The sequence below is a fragment of the Lathamus discolor genome, chromosome 15, assembly GCF_037157495.1.
Source record: "Lathamus discolor isolate bLatDis1 chromosome 15, bLatDis1.hap1, whole genome shotgun sequence".
Classification (NCBI taxonomy): Eukaryota; Metazoa; Chordata; class Aves; order Psittaciformes; family Psittacidae; genus Lathamus; species Lathamus discolor.
In genome coordinates this window covers 2,145,117-2,168,775 of record NC_088898.1, presented here as the reverse complement: position 1 = coordinate 2,168,775, position 23,659 = coordinate 2,145,117, and the positions used below count along the sequence as shown (strand labels likewise).

Genomic DNA, 23,659 nt, shown 5'->3' with positions numbered 1-23,659 from the left:
AGAGTTCAGGGAGATTCCAACAGAGAAAACACTGATGCCTTAACTCCTGCAGTGCTGACACTGGCCCTGCTCACCACGGCTGCGCTGCGCCACCCGGGGATGCAGGATGCTCTGCAGCAGAAGGGTCACACAACTCCATGTTCCATGTGCTGGGGACCTCAGTGCTTGCCTGTGCTGTCCAGTAAGGGAGTTCCCAGCTCTGCTCACCCTGCCGGTACCCTCACAGACCACAGCCAGGAGTAACTCCCACTCTGCCTCCCCCTTCTCAACCTGATGTGGGATTCCCAGCTGTGAGTATGTTCAAAGTGGTCCACATAGACTGAACTGCCCTGGGTGTTCACTGCAGCAACACCCAGCACACACAGGCTGCTTAGCTTAAGCCAACATTGCTTCCATTTCATCCCTGAGAACTGCCTTCTTGCTTTACTTTCACTGCTCATAAGGCAAGAGCCTGGCCCCTGAGCCTCCAGAATGGAGCAAAATGACTCGGTTGGTATCTCGAGGTCCCACTGACCTCTTGCTAATTAAGCAGTTTGCAATTTGCTAGCAACCTGTTCGTAATTAAAAGCAAAATTAGAGTGTATGAATGGCTAGGCCTGAAGCCCAACTCATGTGGTGATTTCAAACCCTAACACAGGAGCCTGCTCTCGATGGTGTCCGATAGGATCACAACGGGTCTTACCTTGGCCTTGCCTGTACTCTGCAGGATGTGCACCAGCGCAGACGCCATCTCCTCTTTGTTCTTCACGCTCAGCGAGGGCTCCAGCACCGAGCACAGCACCATGTAATTGTTAGTGATGTACTCAGCAAACTCTTTGTACATCTCCATGGGAAGAATGCTCATACTCTGGTAGCGCGACTTGATGCGGATCATGGGCCCTGGGGACTTGCCCTTGCCCGGGTTGGGGCTCACCACTGGGTACCACTTCTCTACGAACTGCCGGCCCGTGACGGAGCTGACAGGGATGTTCACCTGGCCAATGAAGTTGGTCTTGTCCTTCTTCTTCTTCTTGTCAGTCTCTTTGTATAAGTGCACCGTAATGTTTTTGAGCGATGGGAGGTTATTAAATTCAAAGTGCTCCCCCCAAAAGACATTATCAGTTTTCAATTTACAGGTAGTTCGTGCATAAAGAACGTCATCCAGGCATAATTCACACAAGTACTTCTTCTTAGCTGGCAGGTCCTTGGCTTCAATAATCCATAACTTTAACATATTCTCTACCCTTCTGCTGTTGTCCTGAAAAGAAGATGCAAAGAAAAACAGGTCACTAAAAAAACCCAAACCACAAAGCCAAGCACAACAGAACTGGAGATAGGAGTTAATTATTTCGGATGTGCTAAATGAGCAGAGACTTAATTACATTTTATTTTAAGGAAATACTGGCTCTCAGGAATCTGCATAATAACGCTACTTATGTTAATTTTCCAAATATCACCATGCTCTCCGTGTCTGTCGGTGCCAATTAATATAAGGAACAAGGAAGATAAAACCCCTCCAAATCATAAATGTACCATTTCCCATTCACTGCCAAGAGGGCCTCAGCAGAAACCAGAACTTCACTGATCATTACTGGCGTTTGCAGAACAGAAGCTGTGTTTCAGGTATCTCCCAACCACCTCCCTTTTTAGTACAGCAGCACTGGAGTCTGTTTTCTTTACTGTAATAGAACAACAATCAAGGGATCTGAGCACACACCCAGAGATCACCTCATCCATGGCTGGAATGCAACCACCTCTGGCAGGGAAAGAAGCATTTACAAAACCTCATGGTATTTTAGGGCTGATGTCCAGAGCACCCAAACTACAACATCAGGAGACAGAGCAAGTCCCACAGGAGAATCATCACAATCCAGAAATAGAAATGTGGCTTGGATACCTTCTAAACAACAGCAGAGCAAAGGGCACTGTGGATCTTTAAGAGCTCCCCAGTGATGCTGATCTCATCCTGGAAGAATATCCAGGGGCATCTGTTGCAGGAGTGACTTGAAAGATAAAGCACTCATGGCTGAACCACTGCGAGGGGCTCTGCAGTAACCTGCTTTGCTTGGAAACCCCTCACTGAAACAGCCACCACAGTCCAAGAGTCTGGGCAGGAACGTTTCTGCTGCAAGCCCACAATGGGGTACTGTAGGTTCAGGAAGTACATGCAGGAACTACACAAGAACACTGAATTCCTGACAGAAATATCAAGTCAGATACTGAGAGTTCATTGTCTATGACCTCAAACAAAGATGGAAAAGTAGCCATCAGTTAATTGCATGTTTTGAGATAAGGGCACACTTCCAAATGAATTTCCACTGAACACTGGCATCTCAAAGCCATAAGTGATGTGCCCAGCCCCAGCACATTCCCAGGACTTTTCCTGTGGTGAATGTGACCACACAAACCTTACACAGCTTTTTCAGATCATTACTACCAGGCTGCTGCACTTGGAAAGCATTGGAGTCGCTGAGCTCCCTGTACGGGAACTCTCCCCTCCACTGCTCCGGTCATGATATTGAAGGAAACCTTTTATACTGGCATTTGGCACTGTGCTGGGAACAATCAACTCCAACACAGAGGGCTCCTTCAGCAACCTGCCAGCCCTGGACCTAACTTGCACGCGGTTATGTGGCTTTGATGCCAGGAATAAATTCACAGGATCCCATCATTTGTGTTTTCTCCGATCAGCAGAAAAAGACTTGTTGATAGAACTCATCAGCTGTGAAATCCTGCAGCTGATCAATCCTGATCAATCTTTGTTCCCCAACTCCAGTGCAGAGAGGGAGAAGCAGTTGTAGATTTCAATTCAGCATGGACTTGGTCCTAGTGAGCCATAAAACCACATACTGGGTGTCCCTGTGTTCTAGTGAAGAGAAGGATTTGTTTCTGTAGGTCCCTAAGGATGACTTTGCCACTCAACTGACTGGAGAAGGGAAAGGAAGATTCCACTACTGCCTCAGAGAACTCGCTGTGAGGGCAGCTGAGTTTCTCCATCACTCAAGCAGACACCACAAGCACTACCGGAGTCAGGAAGTGTGCTCTGTGCACTCTCCAGACTACTCAGACTTGTCACTTTGCTGGCAGCTACCCGAGAGCTTCCTGAGCTCCTACAAGTGGAAAGTCCTACGTATGCAGCAAGTATCATCAGTAACAGAGCAAGGCTGAAGGTTCCTCAGGTCTGATCAATTCTCAGCAACAGCTGAAGCAGCAAGCACTGAGAAAAGAGGGGAAGAAGTAATTGGCACTTGCCTGTAAATATAATTGTGGGAGAAAGCAATACGGAAAAAGGCTGACCCACAGTTACACTTACTCACTGTGTAATGACAATACGTCCCCTGCTGCTACTATGCACTGGGCTATAAAATGTAATAACGAGGAACTGAACTCTAACAGAGGCAATTCCTCAAAGCCACTACCTTATTTGGGTGCACGGCACGCCGCAGGTTTTCCATCCATTTATCTCGCTCTGCTGCGGAACGACACGAGAAGCACTTACTTCCTGATGAAGTCGTCACCTACAGGGAAAGGAACAGGATTATGTCTTGACCAGCACACTGCAGGCTGCGATCTGGGGAGCGAAGGGGAGTTAGGAAAGATGCTAGTGCATCTCTTTATGTTATGTTTTATTTTAAGTAAACAGCTTTATCCAAGCATGAAGCAACAGCCCCTACGGCTGGCGGAAAAACAGGGCAACTCTCTCCGTCACAGAAATAATCATGGAAGCAAATTCCAATTACTTCTCTTCTACACTGGAAAACAGTACATCATGGGCCCCACGCATGCGATGCTTTAAACCACCAAGTTCCACAACTGAGAGTACAAATCCTTACATGAACTAAACTGCAACCACTTGGCATTCCTCCAGATGCAGCCCAAAGCCTGTGACAGTAACCACCCATTCCTTGTTTTCTGCAGAACCCCAGGCCTGGGAAGGCTGATTTCCCACCTTCCCCCTTTGTGCTCTGGTGCTCCCTAAGACCACGCTGTGAAGAACACAGGGACAAGCACATACACCCCGCTGCTGGCAGCAATACAAGCAGCACTTGCAGCTTGGTCAGAGGCACTCCCACTCTCAGAGCACCTCATCCCCAGCTGGGCAGAGCCAGGCTGGGGCTCCTGGACCTGGAGATGGGTGGTGAAGTGTTGCTGAACCCTCCTCTCGTGCTTCCAAGGGGTCTTTCTGCAGGATTTGCATGACTTTCTCTGGCCACTGGGATTCCATAGCCACGTTCTGAAGAAGCATGCTCACAGCAGTGACATTTCCAGTGGTGCAAATGCCCCTCATTCCTTATCACGCCTGTGCTCCCACATAGAAATGACCCTGTTGAGAGTACACTAAAGCAACCGCTGCCCAGCAGCTCCAGTATGACAGGCACCAAGCATTTCTTCCTATCCATCACACCAAGCCCCCTTGGCATCAATTACTGAGCCAAGGTGTAAAAGGCCAATAGTTCCCTGCATCTTCTCACATACACATATTCCTCAAGCCCCTGCCTCTTCCAGGCCTTGCTGGGAAGCTGACAGCCTGTGACCATGGTACCGTAACTCTGTGCTGCCCATAAAGCCCTCCACAAGCTCTGCCCTTCTCTGCATTCACTGCTTTTGGTGATGTTCAGTAATACTCTCTGATGCAGGCCAAATGGACCTGGCTAATACGTTAAATAACTCCCCTTGAGCTTCATTTCCACCAGTCTCAAGCTACAGAATTACTTCTGAGTACTTTATCATTTCAGAGTGCTTGTGTTTCCACACTGCACACTGGGTTATCTGCTGCTGAGAGACACAATCTCCTTTAATTTCATGTATCTCCCAGAAGCCTAACCTGTTCTTACAGCAGAGCTGGCACTTGCTAGGATTTGTCATTAGCTAACCTCAATGACAAGCTGAAGGCACCCTGCCTTTGAACACAGACATCTTCTAACCCAGACAAAATGAGAAGAGGCCCATCCTTGTCTTTACACAGTAAAGGCAAGAAATCTTCCCACCCTTGATATCCCAGAGGCTCTCTTCTGGGATATCACTCTTCCCTGTCCTAACATGCTTTTATCTTCTCCCCTGTAAAACTACATACTCTTCTGAGCACAAGCTATCTTCTACTTCCAAGACGACTCCAAATTAGTAGGTACAGCAGTATGATCTTTTCATCATTCTTTCATGCTTCGGTGTATTTCCAGCTTCTACAAAGACTCCCATAACAAATCCAGCTCGCTCCATCTCCTGTTTGTTGCTGTGGATGCTCATATGAACCTCTATCCCTGACCCTTCACAAAGGGACTTCTGGTGGCAAAAGAGATGTCCTACTTGGAAGACTGTGCCCATGGTGTGTGATCCCTATGCCTTGACTCTGCCAGAGGGTCTGGCAGTTCTGCATCTTCATCCTTTTCTTGACTGGGAATGATACCTAAAGAGCAGCAACACACAGCTGATGCACTGCTGGTGTGGTGCTGCACCACCTTAACACCGAATCGCCAATACAAAGATGCCCAAAGGACCACTTAGCAAGTGTTCAAGATGAGAACTTACAGTGAAGTAACACAGGAGGTGAGCAGCAAATGAGCACTGCTCATGGGCAAACCCTCCTGCTGACATTCTAAGGTCACAAAATTCAGTCCATACCGAGTGCTTCGAAATCAGTTAATAAAGATGGAGTAAGTCAAATACACCTTCCAGTAAACTACACCATCAGCCCATTACCTCAAAGGCCTTTTCTCACCTGGCTTTTTGTTCAGCTCTTTAGTTCTGATGGGAGTTTGATGCACAAATGCATTTGAAAACAATGCTCTTGGATCTAGAGAATGTGGTAGGAAACCTGGAAGCTCCACCAAAAAAGAGAATTAAGACTTCTCTGATTGCTGTTGAAAGATGCTCTCTTAAAGGCAAGTTCTCCTTGGTGACACACACAGATCCCACAGCTGCATAGAGCGTTCATATCCAAATAAACAAGCATGCAATTTAGCTGTCCTTTCATTGAATCTGTTCATTAAATGTCATTTTTTACCAGCTCTCTGTTACACCGAATATCTGGTGTATTTTCTTGCCACACTTAAATCAACATATTATCACCCAGTTATCATGGTAAAAATTGTGATTCAACACCAAAACAATTACCAATTAACTAATCACTCAAAACCCCAAAGCCCTGTAACTATCGTACTTCAGCGAGAGAAGAGGAACATCCTCAGATATGAAGCCCTCTTGATCTGATGGGAATTGAAGGTCGTAACTACCACGTGTGACCAAAAATATCATTTTACCCAGATCAGAAATAACATCCCAGCTTCAAGCTGTGACCTAACCCTCACATGGCATTAGTGATCATGAGATTTTGATTACGAAGAGAGTATCCTGATCTCAGGAAGATTTTGGATATGCTAGAATACTATTAATGTACAGGATAAGCTCAATTAGTAAAACTCATTCATTTCTAAATTCACATCCACTATCCACAGTCCTTGCCTGGGTGATCTCTTAAGTCACGCAGAATGCCTTAGGCACAGGATGGGTTCCCCAAGGCACAGATGAAGGAATCCCACAGGAGTAACCACAGTAACTGAGTTACTGAAGCTGCTCAGCTCACAGTGTTCAAAAGGAAAAGCTGAGGCTCAAGCCGGTCAATGCCACTGTGGCCGAGCACAGAAGGACAAACCAGCCCCGCAGAGCTGCGTTGGCTGCTCGGGGCCACGCGAGCACCAGGGAACATTTGCGCAGCTGGATTAAATTTAGTGGAGCTAAATTTATCTCTGCTAAATTCTCCCTTGCTCCAGCAAGGCCAGGGTGAGGCAACACGGTTCCAGTCGCATTGGAGCAACTACAGTTTTCCTTTCTGCTGCTCTGCATCCCCTGCTATATCCTGCGACTGCCCAGACACGAGTGTTGCAACAGGGCAAGACCTGGGTCTGCCAAGGCAGGAACGGAGCCCTTCAGTTCTAATCCCTCTGCCTGGCCCAAGTCACCAGGACCCCACAAATAGCGGAGCCAGGAACAAGCTCTGGGAGCCTGAACTCCGAATCTGCTTCACTGGGCTAAGATGCCCACTGTGTATTTAGCACGCGCACTGGCACTAGCTGGTTATGCTGACTGGGAAGTCTTATAAGGAGAAAGAAGATGATGCTGAGTAACTTTAAAATAAAAATCAATCAAGAAAACAAGTAAATACCAACTGCCAAGTACTGAGACAGGAAAAAGCAAGTTTCACAGAACTAAATAAGCAGGAAAAGCCAAATGCAGCAGTTGAAAAGCTCTGCATTACTGCTGACTCCTTACCGAGGCAGAGCCCAGCTGAGCAAACAGCTTTAGCACGTCTTAATGCAGGTTGGTTTTGCTAAAGAAACAATCCCACTGCACCTCTATACAGCCAACTGCCTCCAACAGAGCCACTTGGGCTTGTTCCACTGCAGATGGCTTTGGCACCTCTCGCCTTTGTCTCCCTTTGGGTGCACTGCCAGTTCCCGCTCTGAACCTGCCCTCTCAGCGCGACTCCATCTGCAGCCATCTCAGATCTTGCCATCTTCTTCTCCAAGCCATGAGGCTGCTGCGGCAGCTCAGTGGAGGAGGAGCTGTGGTGCACTGCGCCTCGCACGAGTGAGGGCTCACAGACCTCAGCTGGTGATGGGGGCAGCTTCTCACCGTCCACTGCCCAAGAACCCCAGCGCAAGGAGAAGGTGTTGAAGAGCTGTGCCAGGCTGGCACTGCCCAACATCAGCAATGCTTCACTTCTCACTTTGAGACAGCAAACTTGGCCATTCCTGACAGATGTCCCTAGAGAACAGATCCACAACAGCCCCAAAGCAGAGCCAAGGCACTGTTACCAATCGGCAGCAGCTTCCCAATGCCCTGTGCAGAAAGTGTCTTTGCTCCTGTTGTCCCCATGGAGGCTGGCAGGCCCCTCTCACTCTACGTTTCTTGGTGAGGGCTCCTTTTCCGGGGCATCAGCTGAGCTTCTCACTCTTCAGTGCTCCCGTACTCAGCAGTGTGAGGGCTCTTGGCCATCAGCTTCAGTTTTCAGACTCGTGTGGACTTCAGGCAGAGCTTTCCCAGTTCCAGGCTACAGAAACCACCACAGGTTTTACTGTTCTTTGCTGAGCCTCCACTGAAGGGTGGCAGCAGTCTTCACCAAGCCTTGCCTGCACTCTCAGATAAAGCAATGCTGAAGGACTCATGATCACAGGCCATAGATGGGACCCTCAGGACATACTGATAACTGAAGGCAACATCCAAGCACCGAGGTGGTCGCTGCCTGCCACCCACCAGGGATCCAGGAGATCTGCAAACCCATTCCAGTGCTGACCTCACTCTGGATTTGAAAGAGGCTCTCTGGAGATCAAAGACCAACACATTATCACAACATGACATTTAGCTCCCACCTCGGTCCTTCCCGCTGGAGCTGGCTGATGAGTAACCGTCAGTTACAAATCAATGTCCCTTTTGTTTTCTGGCATTCTCCCTTTCCCCTGCAGGATCTGCAGCGCAGCAATTAACATGTTCTCTTTTCTGTATGACTCTTCTTTACCCAACTCACTTAAAAATAAAGATTTTCTTCTTCCTCATGAGCGCACGACTTGTGCCATTTCCCTCTCAGTCAACTTTCTACAAGTACTGTTCACATCCCTTCCCCTGCTCTTGTGCACCGACCAGAATTGGTAAATAACTCTTCTATTACGGATGTCACATCTATTTTCCATCTAGCTTCATTTTCTCTTTCTGGAGTGGAATGTAATAGAGGCTATATAATTTACAAAACTGTTCTCCTCCTGACCTGCTGTTCAATTCTACAGAGCATGAACAGCACTGGAAAATTTATACCTCAGCCCACTTCTGAGTTGATGTTGGGGGCTGGTTTCTGCACGACTCTTTGTGTGTTACCTGCTTATAGTGCAAGAGATGGAACTTTCAATTCGTTTCTTTCAGTGTGCTAATGTCAGTAAAGAATCTTCACCTCTCCAGCTGGACTCCTCTTGGACACTTGGACAAGGCTGTTTTCACCCAGCACTGCCCATCCAAAGGAAACCTGCAGTTCAATCCAAGCATGTATCTGCTTTTCTATGACTAAGTACAAAGAAGTAACCTTCCCTTCATGGTATCGCCCACCTCATTACTGTAAGAAAACCACTTCCCACTTCCATACCCAGCCACTGCCATAAGCAATACTACTTTGCATCCACAATGCAGGACAAATGATTCCCAAGGCATACTACACTGAATTATCCAACAACAGACTGGTTTGTACGTGTCCTACTACCTCCCACTAGTGCAGACCCAACCACATGCCACAGCAGATGTTAAAAGAAAATTGAAATACTCACAGATTTTTCTATTTACCCAAACAAGCGAAGCTTCAGTTTGCTTGCCCAAGTCCTCAACACTCCCACTGACAACAGAACACCAGCTTTGTGACCACGAATAATGTCTTTGTGAGCACTGAGGAGGGATTAGCACTTTCTCCTATCTGTACGAACATGAACTACACATTTCTGCTCTGCTAATACACAGCCTGAAGTAGCTCAGCACCTGTGGTGGCAGCAAGCTCTGCTGCGACAACAGGTACAAAGCAAAGAGCTTATTGCTCTGATTTTGTGGATATGATCCCCCTTGGAAAGACGGGAGTAATTTTCTGCCTATGAAATGGCCTCTGTGTAGCAATTCAGAGGAGTAATGCTTTACAACAGAGAGAACCCACACTCCAAGCCCACACCTGGCTCCCCAGACAGCCCCACCACAGCAGGAATGGCCCCTAGGATGGCCAGACAGACAGAAAGGCTCCTTACCTCGAAGCAATAGTCTTGTCCCAGGATGCTACTGTGGACCGGCTTGATGACCACTTCCTCCTCCATACTGAGATCCAGAGCCTCAACAGCACTACTGGGACTGAGCAAAGACTCGTGGGAGCGCGATTCTTTCAGCCTCGGCATTAGATGGGATCTAGAGGAAAAAGGGAACGGGATCAGTGGATGCTTTCCTTCCCAGAAATATAGTCCATCTGTCAGCAACAACTGCGGAATATTCCTGGGAATTTTTTGCCCTGAGATAACAGGGGGCCAGAACAGCAGGGACTGCTACTCTGCCCCATTTATAATGTGGTGAGCAGGCTCTATTCCAGGCTGTTTTTCCAAGCCCTGATGCAGCCAGGACTACGTTATCAGAGGTGTGCAGGCTGTGGGGCTCTGCACAGCTGAGCGTGTCTCTAAATGTCTGTCATGTCCATTGTTTCCAGGTGGGTTGTAGTTGCCCCAGCAGGTACCACTGTGCTTGTCAGTCCCACAGCTGGGTCTGCAGCACCTGACTGATGGGTCAGGAACGGGTTTACACACACGTGGAGATCCCATTAGCACCCTACTGCGCGTCCTGCTGTGCATCCTGCTGTTTCACAGCACCCAGACCCTACTGACAAAAGCAAGTTACCTGCAAATGGGGAGGAATTAGTGACTTTAGCCCATGTAAAACCCCAGACCCATTTGCTCCCTGCCTGTAGAACATGCCCAGAGACCAGCATCTCTGGAGTTTCCGTGCACAGGAACCCTTCTCCCTACCAAAGCTCCCCTATCCCTCTCACTGCTGCAGCTAGTATCTGGATCCACACTCTGCAACCAACACCACGAAGGCTCGTGTGTTGCACACCTGGGATGGGGACAGTGTGGAAAATAAGGCCATGATAGCCCTATCGATTGATCTAAATGCTCTGGAGTCCCACTGGCAGCATTTAGCAGCAGGGAGCCCACAGACAGCAAGCAGCACACCATTTTCGAGACAGCCAATACAATCAATGGTGCTGTAACTCTTAAAGCAAAACCAGGGAGCTTAGGGGGAAAAAACACAGCCAGGTACTCCCAGGGCAAACAGCAAAAGCAGAAAGCGGCAATGGGAAAATAACTGGAGAGCAACAGGAGCAGCGGCCTCCTCTATAGCCTGCACCATGTAAAATGGTCCTACTCCAGCCAGCTCACAAAGCTCTGATCCTGGTAACTCTGACCTTTACATGCTCTGTAAAGCACTTTAGGGTCTTCCAAAGAGACCACGTGTCCCTCTGCCTACACAGAGAGCACAACATCTTCTTCAGAGGCGCAGAAGGACACAAATAAAGGGAGTCTGAGATATTCCCAGCATGGTTTTAGTGAGCGAAACAACAATGCTCCCAGTATGCTCTCAGCCTGCTTTGTGTGTGCTGAGTTTTGTCGTTCTCCAGAATAAAGCTGACCAAACCACAGAGAAATGTCAATTGCACATGCAAAATTCATAGCTTGAAGGGGATCACACGCCAGGCTGAACCTAGGGACCAGCCAAAGGGGATGCTAAGATAAACAGCAGCAGAAGATAAACAGGTGCTGCTCTAGATTCGCCATTAAGATTCATGCAGTGGATGAGCCCCCAGGTGATAATGGATCAGCCTGCAGCTGGGTTCTCCAGCTGAGCGTGCTAAATGCATGGCTTGGAGCGGGATAACCAGCCTGGGGACACGCTGCCCAAGGGTGCCAGGACAGCACAGCCGCCAGGCACCTCCCTGCATCCACAGAGGCCACAGCCAGGACCAGCCACGGTGGTACCTGTGAGGGCATCTGCAGAAAACCAGACTCATTCCTTAGGGGACAGCCCCCGGCCCTCAGATGCTGAGAGCCCGGGTTAGAGCAGCCCAGTGCTGGATCAGGAGCCGTGCCTTTGAAGCAAAAGGCTCTCCATCCATTAGCGGTTCTCTAAACTGCCCACTCGCCCCAGATCTCTGTGGTGAATAAACTGATGTCTAGGAACTGGGCACAGTCGTTTCCCAGCACTTTGTGGTGATTTTCCACTATTTTCACAGAAAAGGGTCCACCACCATTAGGGTGCTGAGGCACTGGAATGGATTGCCCAGGGAGGCTGGGAGTGCTCCATCCCTGGCAGTGTTCAAGGCCAGGTTGGATGAAGCCTCGGGTGGGATGGTTTAGTGTGAGGTGGCCCTGCCCATGGCAGGGGGGTTGGAACTGGATGATCCTGAGGTCCTTTCCAACCCTAACCATTCTATGGTTCTATGATTCTATATCCTTTCCCTCAGAATGCTAACTCTAATACAGGCAGACAGATCAAGTTACCTCTGGACACAGAGAGCAGAACTAATATCCAGCAGCTCGAGAACTGGCAATACAGCCTGCTCACCAAGCCCACAAGCAAGGCATTTAGAGTAAATCTTATTTCCATATTTGAGATGTGAAATTACAGAATGGAAGTCAACAAGCTGAGACTTGTATCCTCGTGTGGACAAAGATGAATACGGATAAACTGCACCCGCACCTCAGGAGCTGTGACACGGAGATGTACATGGCTCAGCCGGACCCCTGCGTGCTGGCTTAAGACTTTTTGTTAAAACAAGTTTCTTTTTCATGTAAAACTCCTGCAGCTGCAGGGCCCCGGGGGGGAGGGCAGATGTGCAAAGATGAAGAATTACCAAGGGAGAGCTTCTCGGGACATATTCTGTTCTCACCAGAGTCAGCAAATGCGTATTTATATCCCTCCATACTCTGCCATATGCCTCTGGGAATCCCAAAATTAATGGGACTTTCCTTCGGCAGGAGGCTGTTTGTCAGGTTCCTGCCTCGGCAGGACCCACTCCCACGATGTCTCTTATTCCTGAGCGCTCAAATCCAACCCAGGTCAGCAACAGAACCATTTTTCACCAGATGCTGCAGCGTACAGAGGGAGCGCTGCAGGTCTCCAATCAGCCCTAAAAGGCTCAGCATCTGTCTGTGTATCAAGAGCTAAATGGGGAGATGTCATTAATTAGAGACTCTGGTTTGAAATCCCAGCAGAAGGGATGTGCCAGAGGCAGCCCTGGCAGAGCAGGATGAGAGCTGTCTCTGCAGAGCATCCTCCCAGGGTGACTGGCCCCATCCTCTCTCCAGCACCCCACAACCAGCCCTAATGCTACGGCACTTAACCCACGGCAGTCCAGGGGGTCTGCAGACATCCCAGAGTGCAGGAAGGGCCACACACCACCAGTCTTCAAAGGACACACAGTCCTTTCATATTCATACCCTGTTGTAGAGCAGAGCGCGTTCCTCGTGTCCTTTGGTAACAACATGACATTTGCAGCAGGAGGCCATTTACTGGAAGATGTTTGCAAGTCCCTGTCACAGCCCCCACCGACTTCCTTTTGTATTAACAGCAAGAGAAAGGTCTTGCTAAGGCCATAAGCTGCTTCCCTGACCCCGAGGGTGGGAGTACTCTGCTTACTGGAAGGACCACTCAGCGTTGCCCCACTTTGGACAAGGAAAACATGAACCCGCTGTGTTTGCGTTACACTGAGCAAGAACTGTACTGTATCAGGCCATAAAAGATGTGGAGAGCTTCATCCAAAGATAATTTACTGGGCAAGGGCTAGAAAAACCCCATCAATTCCACTCACTGATGAAGAAGTGCAGAAATACCACACACACGATGTGACAACCCCCTGGGCAGAACAGCAATACAAGCAAGAGGTGGATACTCCTCAGCCCTGCCTTCACCCAGCATGGGCAGGGAGCAGCACCCACGGCAACAGAGGTACCAGAGCACTTGTAAACTCGTGTTCTTCCTTAACCATCCAGCATCCTAACAGGCAAACTCACTTGGAACATCATTTGCTTACTGTGTACGTACACTTCCAAGGTGACACGGGTACTTTGCTCAAACTCATCTCTCTACCATCACTTTTCAAACGCTGCCCCTGGGGCCATCCACTCTCCTGCTCTAATAACTCGCCGTGTATTCCGGGTCCCATCCCAGCTTACGTGAGCTGATCAGATTCCGTTCCTACACTTCTGTTTTAATACGGTGGGAACGGGCGGCTGCCCAGCGAAATCTCACAGCAGGAACCCCTCCTTCCGAACAGCACGCTCAGTTCTTTTTGCCACGGGCCTTATTTTAATCCCTTTCTACTTGCCTGAAGTTCAGCTGAAATGAAGGAGGGGGGAAATCTCATAAAAGACCACATTAGTTCTAAAGAGAAATAACTGCTACCGGCGCTGACCTGGAGAGTCCTGCAGAGAGGCAGCCAGTCTCTCGTTATTAAAGAAGAGGTTTACTGCCCACGAGCAATGACAGAGGATTGTTGTTCTAAATAATGAAAGTCATAAACCATTTCCATGTGAAGGGATGCCAGCCCCCTCCGCCTGCTCCTCCAGAGCAGCCAAAATTAGGGACGTCAAGGTTTATCAGGCTGTGACAGCACACCTCATCCAACCAGGAGCTTGTGGGCTGCAGAGAAACAAGCTTGGAGGGACAATCCATTTGCTCCTCACCAAACTCCAGGCTGGATTTGGATCAATGGAGGCAGCAACCAACCCTCTGCAGCAGCAGCACCACCACACACACTGCCCCGGGTCCAGGCTCGATGTTCTTTCAAGAACAAAGATGCTCTGCTGAGGCTACAAGGGAGGTGAAGATGTAGGGCCTGTCTACACAGACTGCTTCTGGAATAGGTCTTGTGTGTTTAAACTCGTACACTCTTATTCCAGAATTGCTTTCTTGTGAAGACAAGCCCTCAAAGGGACAACCCCATACGTTTCCATTACAGAACCTCACCTGCCTGAAAGCACCCAGCTGCTGCTTCTGTGGTTTGATGATGAGAAATTTCCTGTTATTTTGGAGGGAGAAACAGAAACAGACAGGGAACCTAGCTGGGGAGCCTCAGAGGGATGGAGCAGACACTGAAACATGGCGAAGAAATTAAAAAGAGCCTTTCTTAAATCTCTTACTGTTCGTCCCATTAACACCAGCTGCAGTCAGCCTTTGCAAAATGCATGCCTCCCTGCTGTCAGAGGGATGCGATCCCCCCACTCACACGTTTGACTCTGTGACATGTCTCTCGGTCAGGAAATGATCCCTGCATTCAGCTTTGCAAGGGCTGACAGATCTCTCCTCTGACCAGCTGGGAAGAGGGTCTTTAGGGCAGCCCTCAGCCCCTCACCGGCACACATCCGCTGCAGGGGTCCTGGATGCACACAGTGAAACAGCCGCTGAGATCCACATGCAGCATCAACAGGATTTAAATCTGCGTCCAGCCTGGGGATTAGGTTCTGTTCTGGCTGAGAACAAAGTGGACAACTCCCCCAAAATGATTTGCAGCATCAGATGGGAGAAGGATTTTAGCAGTCACAGATGGGAGTAAATCACAGCCCATCCTCTGCCAGCTTTACCAGGGCACACAATCGGGACAGGCTGTCCCACCCCAGGCTTGGAGCGTCGCTGCTGCTGGTCACAAAGTGGGACTCTGCTCTCTGCAGAGCCCAAACCAGTCCGATTGCTGCGTTTCTTCCTGCAGTAGCTGCAAACCAGCTCCCCTGCCCAGCAGCAATCCCCACATCAGCACCGCGACTCCCCCTGCCCAGTGCTGACTTCTCCCAACCTCCTGACCACTGCTGTGATTCTCACCCATTCCTCCCCAGTGCCTCATCCTGCTTCAATTTAACAAATAAACACAAAAGTGATGTTCTGGGAACAACCAAGAACACCACCACAAGAGCACGTGCACGCTCCCAGAGGATGACAGAATGTTTTCCTTTCCTGTAGGACAGGATGCATAGACGAAGTCTCAGCATGCAGCACATCCCTCCCCATGTTCCGCTAACCTGGGCTTTCTCCTGCAGGTCTCTAGATGCCAGCAGCTCCCTCTGCCCTGGCAGGGCTATGGTGGGCTGAAGCAGAGGCGGATTCTCTGCAGCCTTTGGGGTTGCAGGTGCTGGGAGACACCACTCAGAGCACTAACGACATGAACCTGGTGCCGCCTCTTACCCTTCCTAACGCAACACCTTGGCTGAGCCACACAAAGGACATGTAATTACACTAAGTAACACCTGCCCTTGTTTTTAGGCTGTTCTCAGTTTTAACCAGCAGCAGAATTAATTACATTCAAAAGGACTCTCTCAGCCCATGCCAGATTCCAAACGTTGTTTTTGCCAACCCGGAGGATGATTTTACCCCGTGACATCCACCTGAGCTTGGACATTTGTTTGTTTAACATTGTGCCAATGCCAGGTTTGGCAGTGACAAACCTGCCAGGCCAGCACAGGGTAACCAGCAAGGACATGGGCTCTGTTTGTAACACGCAACATGAAGGAACTGCAAAAGCAAGCAAAATGCATCAAAAGCAAGAAGCAAAGGATAGTCAGAAATATACCTGAGTTTCAATGACCACAATGTGAAGAAGCTGAGGGAGTAAAACTCCTCCCTCTTTCCCAAGAGCAGGCTGGCCCCACCATCTCGCTTTCAACAGAAAGCAACACTTAATATAAAAGAAAATTACCTTTTCCTATCCCATCAGCCTAAACCAGCATAAACAGTGCCACATCTGTGACATCTGATGCAGACAGCAGCCACAGACCCAGCGCTCCAATCTGGAGTTCCAACCATAACAAGGCTCAGAGAACCAACACCAGCCTCTGGGGTGAGCAGGGACTGCAGAGCCCCCAAAACACCCGGGGAACCTCTAAGGAGGCACGGGCGAAGCCGGGAGCCCCGGAACCCCCCCCTACTCCCTGCCATGGAAACCCGGGGTGCTCTCTGGATGCACCCGGGACAAGTCTCCATGGAGGGGGGATAAAGGGGTTGATTTTTATCACTGAGAATTCTGCCGAGTGCAAGCCTGGCAGCAGAAGCTGCACACGGAATAAAACACAAGGCAGGGTCTCTCCCCCTGGATTAACCGTAAGGAACCGGAGCACAAGCCCCATCTCCCGCACTACGGCCAGGGGCGGCTGCCCGAGCCTGCGACGACGCTTTAATAAATAACGATGCAAACAAATTCTTAACGCACCGCATCACGGCCGGAGCGCGGCTAAAAATAAGCGAGGCGACGCGGACCGGGCCGAGCGCGGCAGCAGCCGCAGCGGCCTCCCCCCGGCCCCGCTCGGGGCCTCCCCGCACCCAGCCCCGGTGTCCGGTGCTCCCCCCCCCCCCCCGACCCCGCCCGCTCCAGCCCCGCTTCCCCGCCGGGCAACGTGCGGGTCCGGCCCGAGACCGCGGCCGCCGGGCCGAGCGCTGCAGCGCGGAGCTGGCTCCGTGGGCGCGGGGCGCGCACTCGGGGGGACGCGGACACTCACCCGCAGGGCTCCGGCCCGCTCCGCCTCGGCCATGCCGCGCTCCGCCGGCCGCGGGCGGGCCGCCCCCAGCCCCGCCGCCCCGGGCCGGCCCCGCCGCCGCCGCCGCCCCGCCCCGCTCGGCAGCCGCGCCGCTGCGGGCCCGCCCGATTGGCTGCGCTGTAGCTGGGCAGAGCGCCCCGGGCCCGCGCCCGCTCCCCGCTGCCGGCTCCGGGGGGTGCGGGCCGGGCTCGCCTGCAGCCGCCGCCCGCCCCGGGGCGCCGCGGAGCCGCTCACCCCTCGCCGTGATGCCGCCTGTGCCGTGCCCGCGTTCATCGCGCTGTGCTAAACGCGGGGGGAGCCCGGCTCTCCTCAGCCTTCATTCCCGCAAGGGCTGCGGGAGGGCGCTTCTTCCCTCGCCGCTCCCCTCCTGCTCGGCCCGGTGCGTCCCGCGGGACCGTGCCCGCCGCCCGCCCCGCACATGCCATTCCCGTTTTGGGAAGCCGAGTCACTGACCTTCGCAGCAGCGCAAGCCAGAGCAGGGAGTAGCGCCTGCAGCAGCAGCCGCCCGCTCCTGCGTGAGCCATGACCCGCACCCCGGCCCCGCATGAGGCTGAGCGGCGAGGCTCAGAGCCCGACCGCGGGGCGGTTTAAGTGCAGAGTCACGACACACGGTGCCCGGAGCGGCAGGTAAGTGCGGGAGGAGGAGGACGCGAGGCGGTGGAGAACAGAGGGGATGGCTGCGCAGCATGGTCCAACTGTCCCGATTGCCACCATCCTCACCCAGCCCACGCCGACACGTTCCCAGAGCCAGACTGCTGCTGTCATCCTGGCGTATTCAAATGCCTCCATTACTCATCAAGAACAAAGTAGGATATCGAGTAAATGAAAAGCCACCACATGGCACCGTCCCCTGCCTGCTACTTAGGGCTGCTTCCTTCTCCACTTTTCAAAGGCTGCCGTCCATGTCTGCAGCAGATCAGAAATCCTCCAGCTCGGGCAAGGCTGCTCCGGATCAGGGAGGAAGCAGGTACCAGGGCTGCGAACGCTGGTCAGCATCGGAAGGGAAAACAAGAGCAGAGGTACATATCCCTGATCGGGAAGAACACTCCAGGTTTCCCCACATCAGAGCGGAAGGAAGCAGGTCCTGGAGTGGGATATAGGCAGGTCCTGCCCAAGGCAGCAGGCACAAGTCTTGCCTCCTCCAGTGACTTCCAAGCCGGATTCCTGCCCGGATTGTCCCTCCAGCCAGCACCACCACGCACAGCACTGACAAACGGGTCAAAATCTGCAGGTTCTCTGCCCAGTTCCGACACTAACTCCCTGCATATCCTCTGCTCCTCAGCCAGAGAGGTGGGCAGGACCCCCTCCCAGCTCCAAAGGATCCAGGAAATGCGGAGGACCGGCAGCATTGCTGCTGGGCTTCAATAATCAGGAGCACTGTCTATCACCTAAGGCCACTGGAGTCCTTCCTTCCATGGTAAACGGGTCCCCACCGTGCCCGGGGACGATGGCATCAGCTCAGCAGCCCCAGTCACTGCACTCCTTCAGGGAGCACTGGCAGACCCTTTCCCCTTGCACTCTGCAAACAGTGCTCTGCATTTAGCATATTTTACCTCATTTTTACCTCCCCCCATTCCCCCCAGCAGCGGTTTGAAGTTCTCTCACCCTTTGCTGGCAGCTGCCACGCAGAGAGACAAGCTCACTGTCCTTGATCTGCTTTTCAGGGCTTCTATAAAGTAGGGCACCAGCATCAACCCAGCGTCAGGCTTTTGATACATTGCTGGAGTAGCCAAAAATAATAACAGGCAGCTTCAGTCAATCTTTTCTTTCTGCAATCTGCAGCGGCAGCAGCACAGGGGTCCTTTGTGTGCCGGAGCAGAAGTATGGTGCACACCGGACTGAAATCCCGCTCAGCATCCCCCAGCCATTCCAGCCTGCGAGCCGGGCTCCCCGGCAGAACCCAGGGAGCGCAGCCGGGTCTGCACCAGGGAGCCTTTGCCTTGTGAGGTCCCCTCTCCTACAGCCGTACGTTGTTCCCCGTGTTTCCTTTAGCACCTTATCTCCCTCGCTGTGGCGGAACGCTAAGGTCAAGTTACAGTTTTACCAAGGCTGTTATCTTCCTGGCAAGGCAGGAAAAGGCAGAGCCTGAACTTTGGAATGAGCCCTCAGAGAGGCAGCAGGACAAGAGAACCACGTTCTCTGCAGCCCAGCACTGGAGTATTCTCTGCTGCACATTCAGACACAGCATGAGGACAATCTGGAAGGAGGTACGGAACCCAGTAAGCACGATGTGCTGTTGGCCTGCCTTCCAGCAGGAAGCAGGTAACACTGGGAATGGTGGCAGCTCCAGCTGATGTAAGGACCCAGCGCAGCTGCACTGCTGCTGCCAGCTGACATGGCAAGATCCAACGAAAGAGCTGGGAACTGCCCAGCTGGATTTCCCCTGTTCCAGACCTGAAATTCCAGAAGGTCAGTCCGTGCAGGACTGGCACAGGAGCCTGCCACTGGGAGATGAAGTAATGTGTGACGGTGGAGCCCACCGGCACTCTGTGTATCCTGCTGCTCTTTCCCACCTCCACAAATAACAAGTGTTTCCCTGCCGTGGCCCTGCCCGAGCCATTGTGCTGGGCTTGGGTTTGTGTTTAAAACACACAGCTCCTTGGGGCTGTGGGTCTGCATGCACAGGTCAGCCATTCCCCCCTCAAACCTCTGCAGACCAGAGCCTTGGGAACAGCTCTTTTCCCCTCCCGATGGAGTGGGAGACCATAAAGAAACCTCACTCCATTGACTCAGTGTTGAAATACAGCTGCAGCGAGCATTGCCACCACCAAAAAGCAGCTAATTTTGTTCCAAGGCAGGGTTTATCCCAGCTTCCTTCAAGCAAGCTTGTACCTCATTCCTCATCTGCACAAGGCGGTGTTTCCCTGCCGACTGTTCTCCCCACAGGCGGCTCTGAGGGTGATACACAGGTATACAACAGTTAGAGCTATTACTGCCATTGCCAACACCAGCATCCTCCCAAGGCACAGTACGTGACCTTTTCCCCTCCTTCACATTTGCACCTCCTGTTCCTGTGGGATCCCAGCACCTACCCAGTGACTCACTGTTTAAGAAGTAGCACTTGTGACAGGAAAGCCCCTGCTCTTCATCACAGGGCAGGTAACACAATACCTTGGATGTGCTATTAGAGCCGTTTCCATTCACAGTTAGTTCAGGGATTATTATCTGTATTATTTCTAGCCCTCTTTCTCTGGGTTGCTTTTCCTCCTTGGTCCCAGCCAGGCCTGGGTTATTCCCTTTCCACGGCTGGATAAAGGAGGATGGTCAGACACTGCTTTGCCTCCAGTCCTCTGGGCAATGACCTTTCCAAACCCCTGCTGTGTTTACCCTTTTGAGCTCTTAAACCCAGGTATCTCTCACTTTTTATTGACTGTGAAGCCAGTGCTTTATCACCAACACTATCACCGGGGAAAAAATGAATGCCCTAAAACCCGTGAAGAGTTAGCAGTGGAAGGGACTGCGATGATCCACATTTATTCCAGTTTTACAGTTAAGATCAAATACCTGGTGATGTTGTAAAAAGCAGTTTGAACAATCCCATATTTCAGCCTACCTAACATGAAAGGACATGTCACTGCAGAGCTGGCTGGCTGTTAGTGGGGTGGCCACGGTCGTCATTGTGGGGCCTTCTGAAAAACTCTCCAGTGCCTATACCACAACCTACAGCATCATCAAGCAACATCAGATTTCACTGCAGGTACCATTAAACTGGCTGTTGGGACTCCCAGTGTTCCTCCATCAAACCACACATTCACATGGAGCTCAGCAGCCTGAACCCGTGGCTGCGTTTGCGTGTGTTTTGTCCTTAAGTTGAGTTCCAAGCAGGTAATTTGAGGCTGAGGGCACAGAAATGCCCCAGGCCCTGCAGCCAGCTTAAACACAGGGATTATTAAAGATTCCTTCACCTGCTCTGTTCCGATGGGCTGGATGCTCACAAGAGCCGGGCTGCAGCCATGAAGCAGAATTGACCTCTGGACTTCCTAAGAACCAGGCACCGTGTCCAATAGTATTTACACTGAAAGAATATTTAACCTCTGACTAATGCTGCCTTTTACACCGTATTTCGTAGCAGCTGGGCACTGGGTCTGGACTGGCCAATTTCTCTTTCTGCTTGTAATTAACTTCACTTTTCTGCTCTCCTGAACAAGCATTAGGCTTTCCTCGAGGAGTATAATCCCAATCAACAGGAAACCTGTCTTTGCTGGGATGCCACTCATCTTTCCGGGAGGTTTTATTTAAAACCCAACATGGCTATTAGCAGCAGATTTTAGAGAGCTTTTTGTGAGGTGCCATTCCTGCAAACATTCACTCTCATTTTGGGCTATTAGTCTCGCTCCGGAGACACCGCTTAACATTCCACGACAGTGTGAGCCAAGGAGCATTTGCAGGAGTCAAGTTTTGAATTTCAAATCACAAGGGTACCAATGCCTTTGAGCCTGACGAACACAAATAGATGTTTTAGCATCTAAGCTACATTTTATTTTGATTTGTCCTGTCTGACAATATTGGTGTCTACATAATAGCACCAGTGTAATAGGTAATAGCTGATTTCAGAGACTGAATGACAAAATGATGTTCTTAAACAAAATGATGTTCTTAAAACCCAGCATCCAATCAATGGAAAGTCAGAATAAAGTTAGGGAAATGTTCTGCTGCTGCTGCTGAACTTCTTCCTTAAAAAAGGGAAGAAAAGCTCAAAGCCTTTTAAAGTTTGTTTTGATTGCGTGCATTTTATCCAGAGATGGCACCAGGATACAAAGCTAATTTCTTCCAATTGCTATCTGCCTTCTAGCCAGATAGATTTTAGTGTCTTCTAGGGATATAAAGCACATCCTTCTCATGGGAACCTTCTTTTCAGATGGAATGAGAGATTCACACCAATGAAGCTGGTGATTTTTCTATGGCTTTCAGAGCTGTAACTGTAGGCAATCCATCCTGAGGAGCACACACTATCTATCCCCTGCTCCCCTCTGCCTCCGGCATGTTACCGGGCACAGAAGCCCTTGGAAGACAGAGTGGTTTTGCACTCTGGCGTCCGAGCATACACTGGCAAGGTAAAGGGCAAGCAGAACACACTAAGGAACGTGGAGGGCAGATCCAGTGCCTGAGTGGGAGCACCAGGCCACAGGCAAGCACTGACAGAATGAGTAACACTGACACAGGGAGCACAGCACCTCCACAGCCAGCCCCATCCTGAACACATCCCCAAATCCCTGCGCAGGAAGATGTGTCTGCAGGATCCGTGCAGCAATGCCTGACAGAAATCCCCACTGCAGTCCCCATCTTCCCCAACGTACAGGTAGGAAAAGGAAAGATACCTTTAGAGATCACCTCACTGGTTTTCCCCACTCTCTCCACATCTCCTTCCTGACTCACACTGATAACCCATTTCCAGGAATGAGCCGTCTGCTTTTCGTGGAGCACATACAACTCTGCCACCCCACTGGGACCCCGACCCTCTGTGACCAGGAGTTAAACCGTGCAATACCAGGGTGCACAGCATCACTTCTCCAGCTCATGTTTTCAAGCACAAGTGTCACCCCTGCAGAGTTCAGGCGATGCCAGGACAGTGCCTTCCAGAGCTGATGTCAAAATGGTTATTAAAATTGACAAACTGTGAAAAACTCTTTAAAAAAAGCCCAAATCCTGGCACTGCCCAAAATTAAATTACAGGCACAGCCTGCTCGGGGGGTGTGGGTGAGCACGGAGCCAAGCTTCCATGCAGTCCTTATCCACAGCCTACACCTGCTGCTCCCTTCTGAAAGTTTAACTAATGAACACAGTGTACAGCCCAGAGGATTTAAGATAAGGGAAAGGTCAGAGCGAAGACTCTGGAGTGAGGCACAGACTGAACAGGGTTCATAAATGACAGCACTATTTTAAACCTGAAATTAATTCTTTTCAATAAATTAGGGCAAGAGAGCATCCCCCCAACCCAGAGAGTGCAGCTCTCCCTGGATATAGGCTGCTGGCGGGAGCAGCAGGGCACGTCCACTCAGGAATCAGTGCTAACACCCTAAAAAATTAATCTCTGACAATTACTTCAATGGAATAGAAATGATTTTATATAAATCTGTGTATAGCAAGAGCTGATAAAGTATCACAGTGATACTTGGAGAAAGTCCAGACTGAAAGAAGAGGGGTTTGTCTGTTTTACTCAGGGTTGGTGTGGTCTCTCTGCCCTTTTGTGCCTCAGTTTCCCAACTGTGGACATGGGTCCTTATATCAGTGAATCCAGTAAAGCTGTTGGGGTCTATTAAAGCTGGTTATGGTTACCCAGGGCTGAGGATAGGATGTGGCTCCCTGAAGATGGAAACACAGGCTAGTCTGCTTCAAGTGCGAGTCATGGTTTGTGATCTCAAAATGTAGTCAGGATGGCATTCTCCAGGGAAGGGAGGGACAGCTCTTACCAGTAAATGTACTGGACTCAGAGGGTGTTCATGAATGCAGATGTGTTTACACTGTATGCCCTGTGGTACCTGCAGCACAGATCTGGCCTTGGTGGCTGTGTTCTCTGTGACACACATCGGCTCCAACAGACCTTCCAGCCTAGAGAGCAGACAGGGTGCAGGAACCTCACACCCATCTTCTCTTCA

The 23,659-nt window shown here is 50.8% G+C and overlaps 1 protein-coding gene across 7 annotated transcripts in view; it reads right to left on the bottom strand.

Moving 5' to 3' along the window:
- Positions 1-23,659, bottom strand: part of DAB2IP (DAB2 interacting protein) — a 146,894-nt gene that overhangs the window by 33,824 nt on the left and 89,411 nt on the right. For 4 of the 7 annotated variants that reach the window (XM_065695241.1, XM_065695242.1, XM_065695247.1 and 1 more), the window contains 3 exons: positions 9,747-9,900; positions 3,399-3,497; positions 683-1,237 (listed from right to left, as the gene is read on the bottom strand). In XM_065695241.1, the coding sequence (XP_065551313.1) occupies positions 683-1,237; positions 3,399-3,497; positions 9,747-9,900 (808 nt within the window). Of the gene's footprint in view, positions 1-682; positions 1,238-3,398; positions 3,498-9,746; positions 9,901-17,024; positions 17,104-17,516; positions 17,760-18,668; positions 19,082-23,659 lie in introns of those variants that run through there. The other 3 variants (XM_065695243.1, XM_065695244.1, XM_065695245.1) reach the window with 3 other exon arrangements.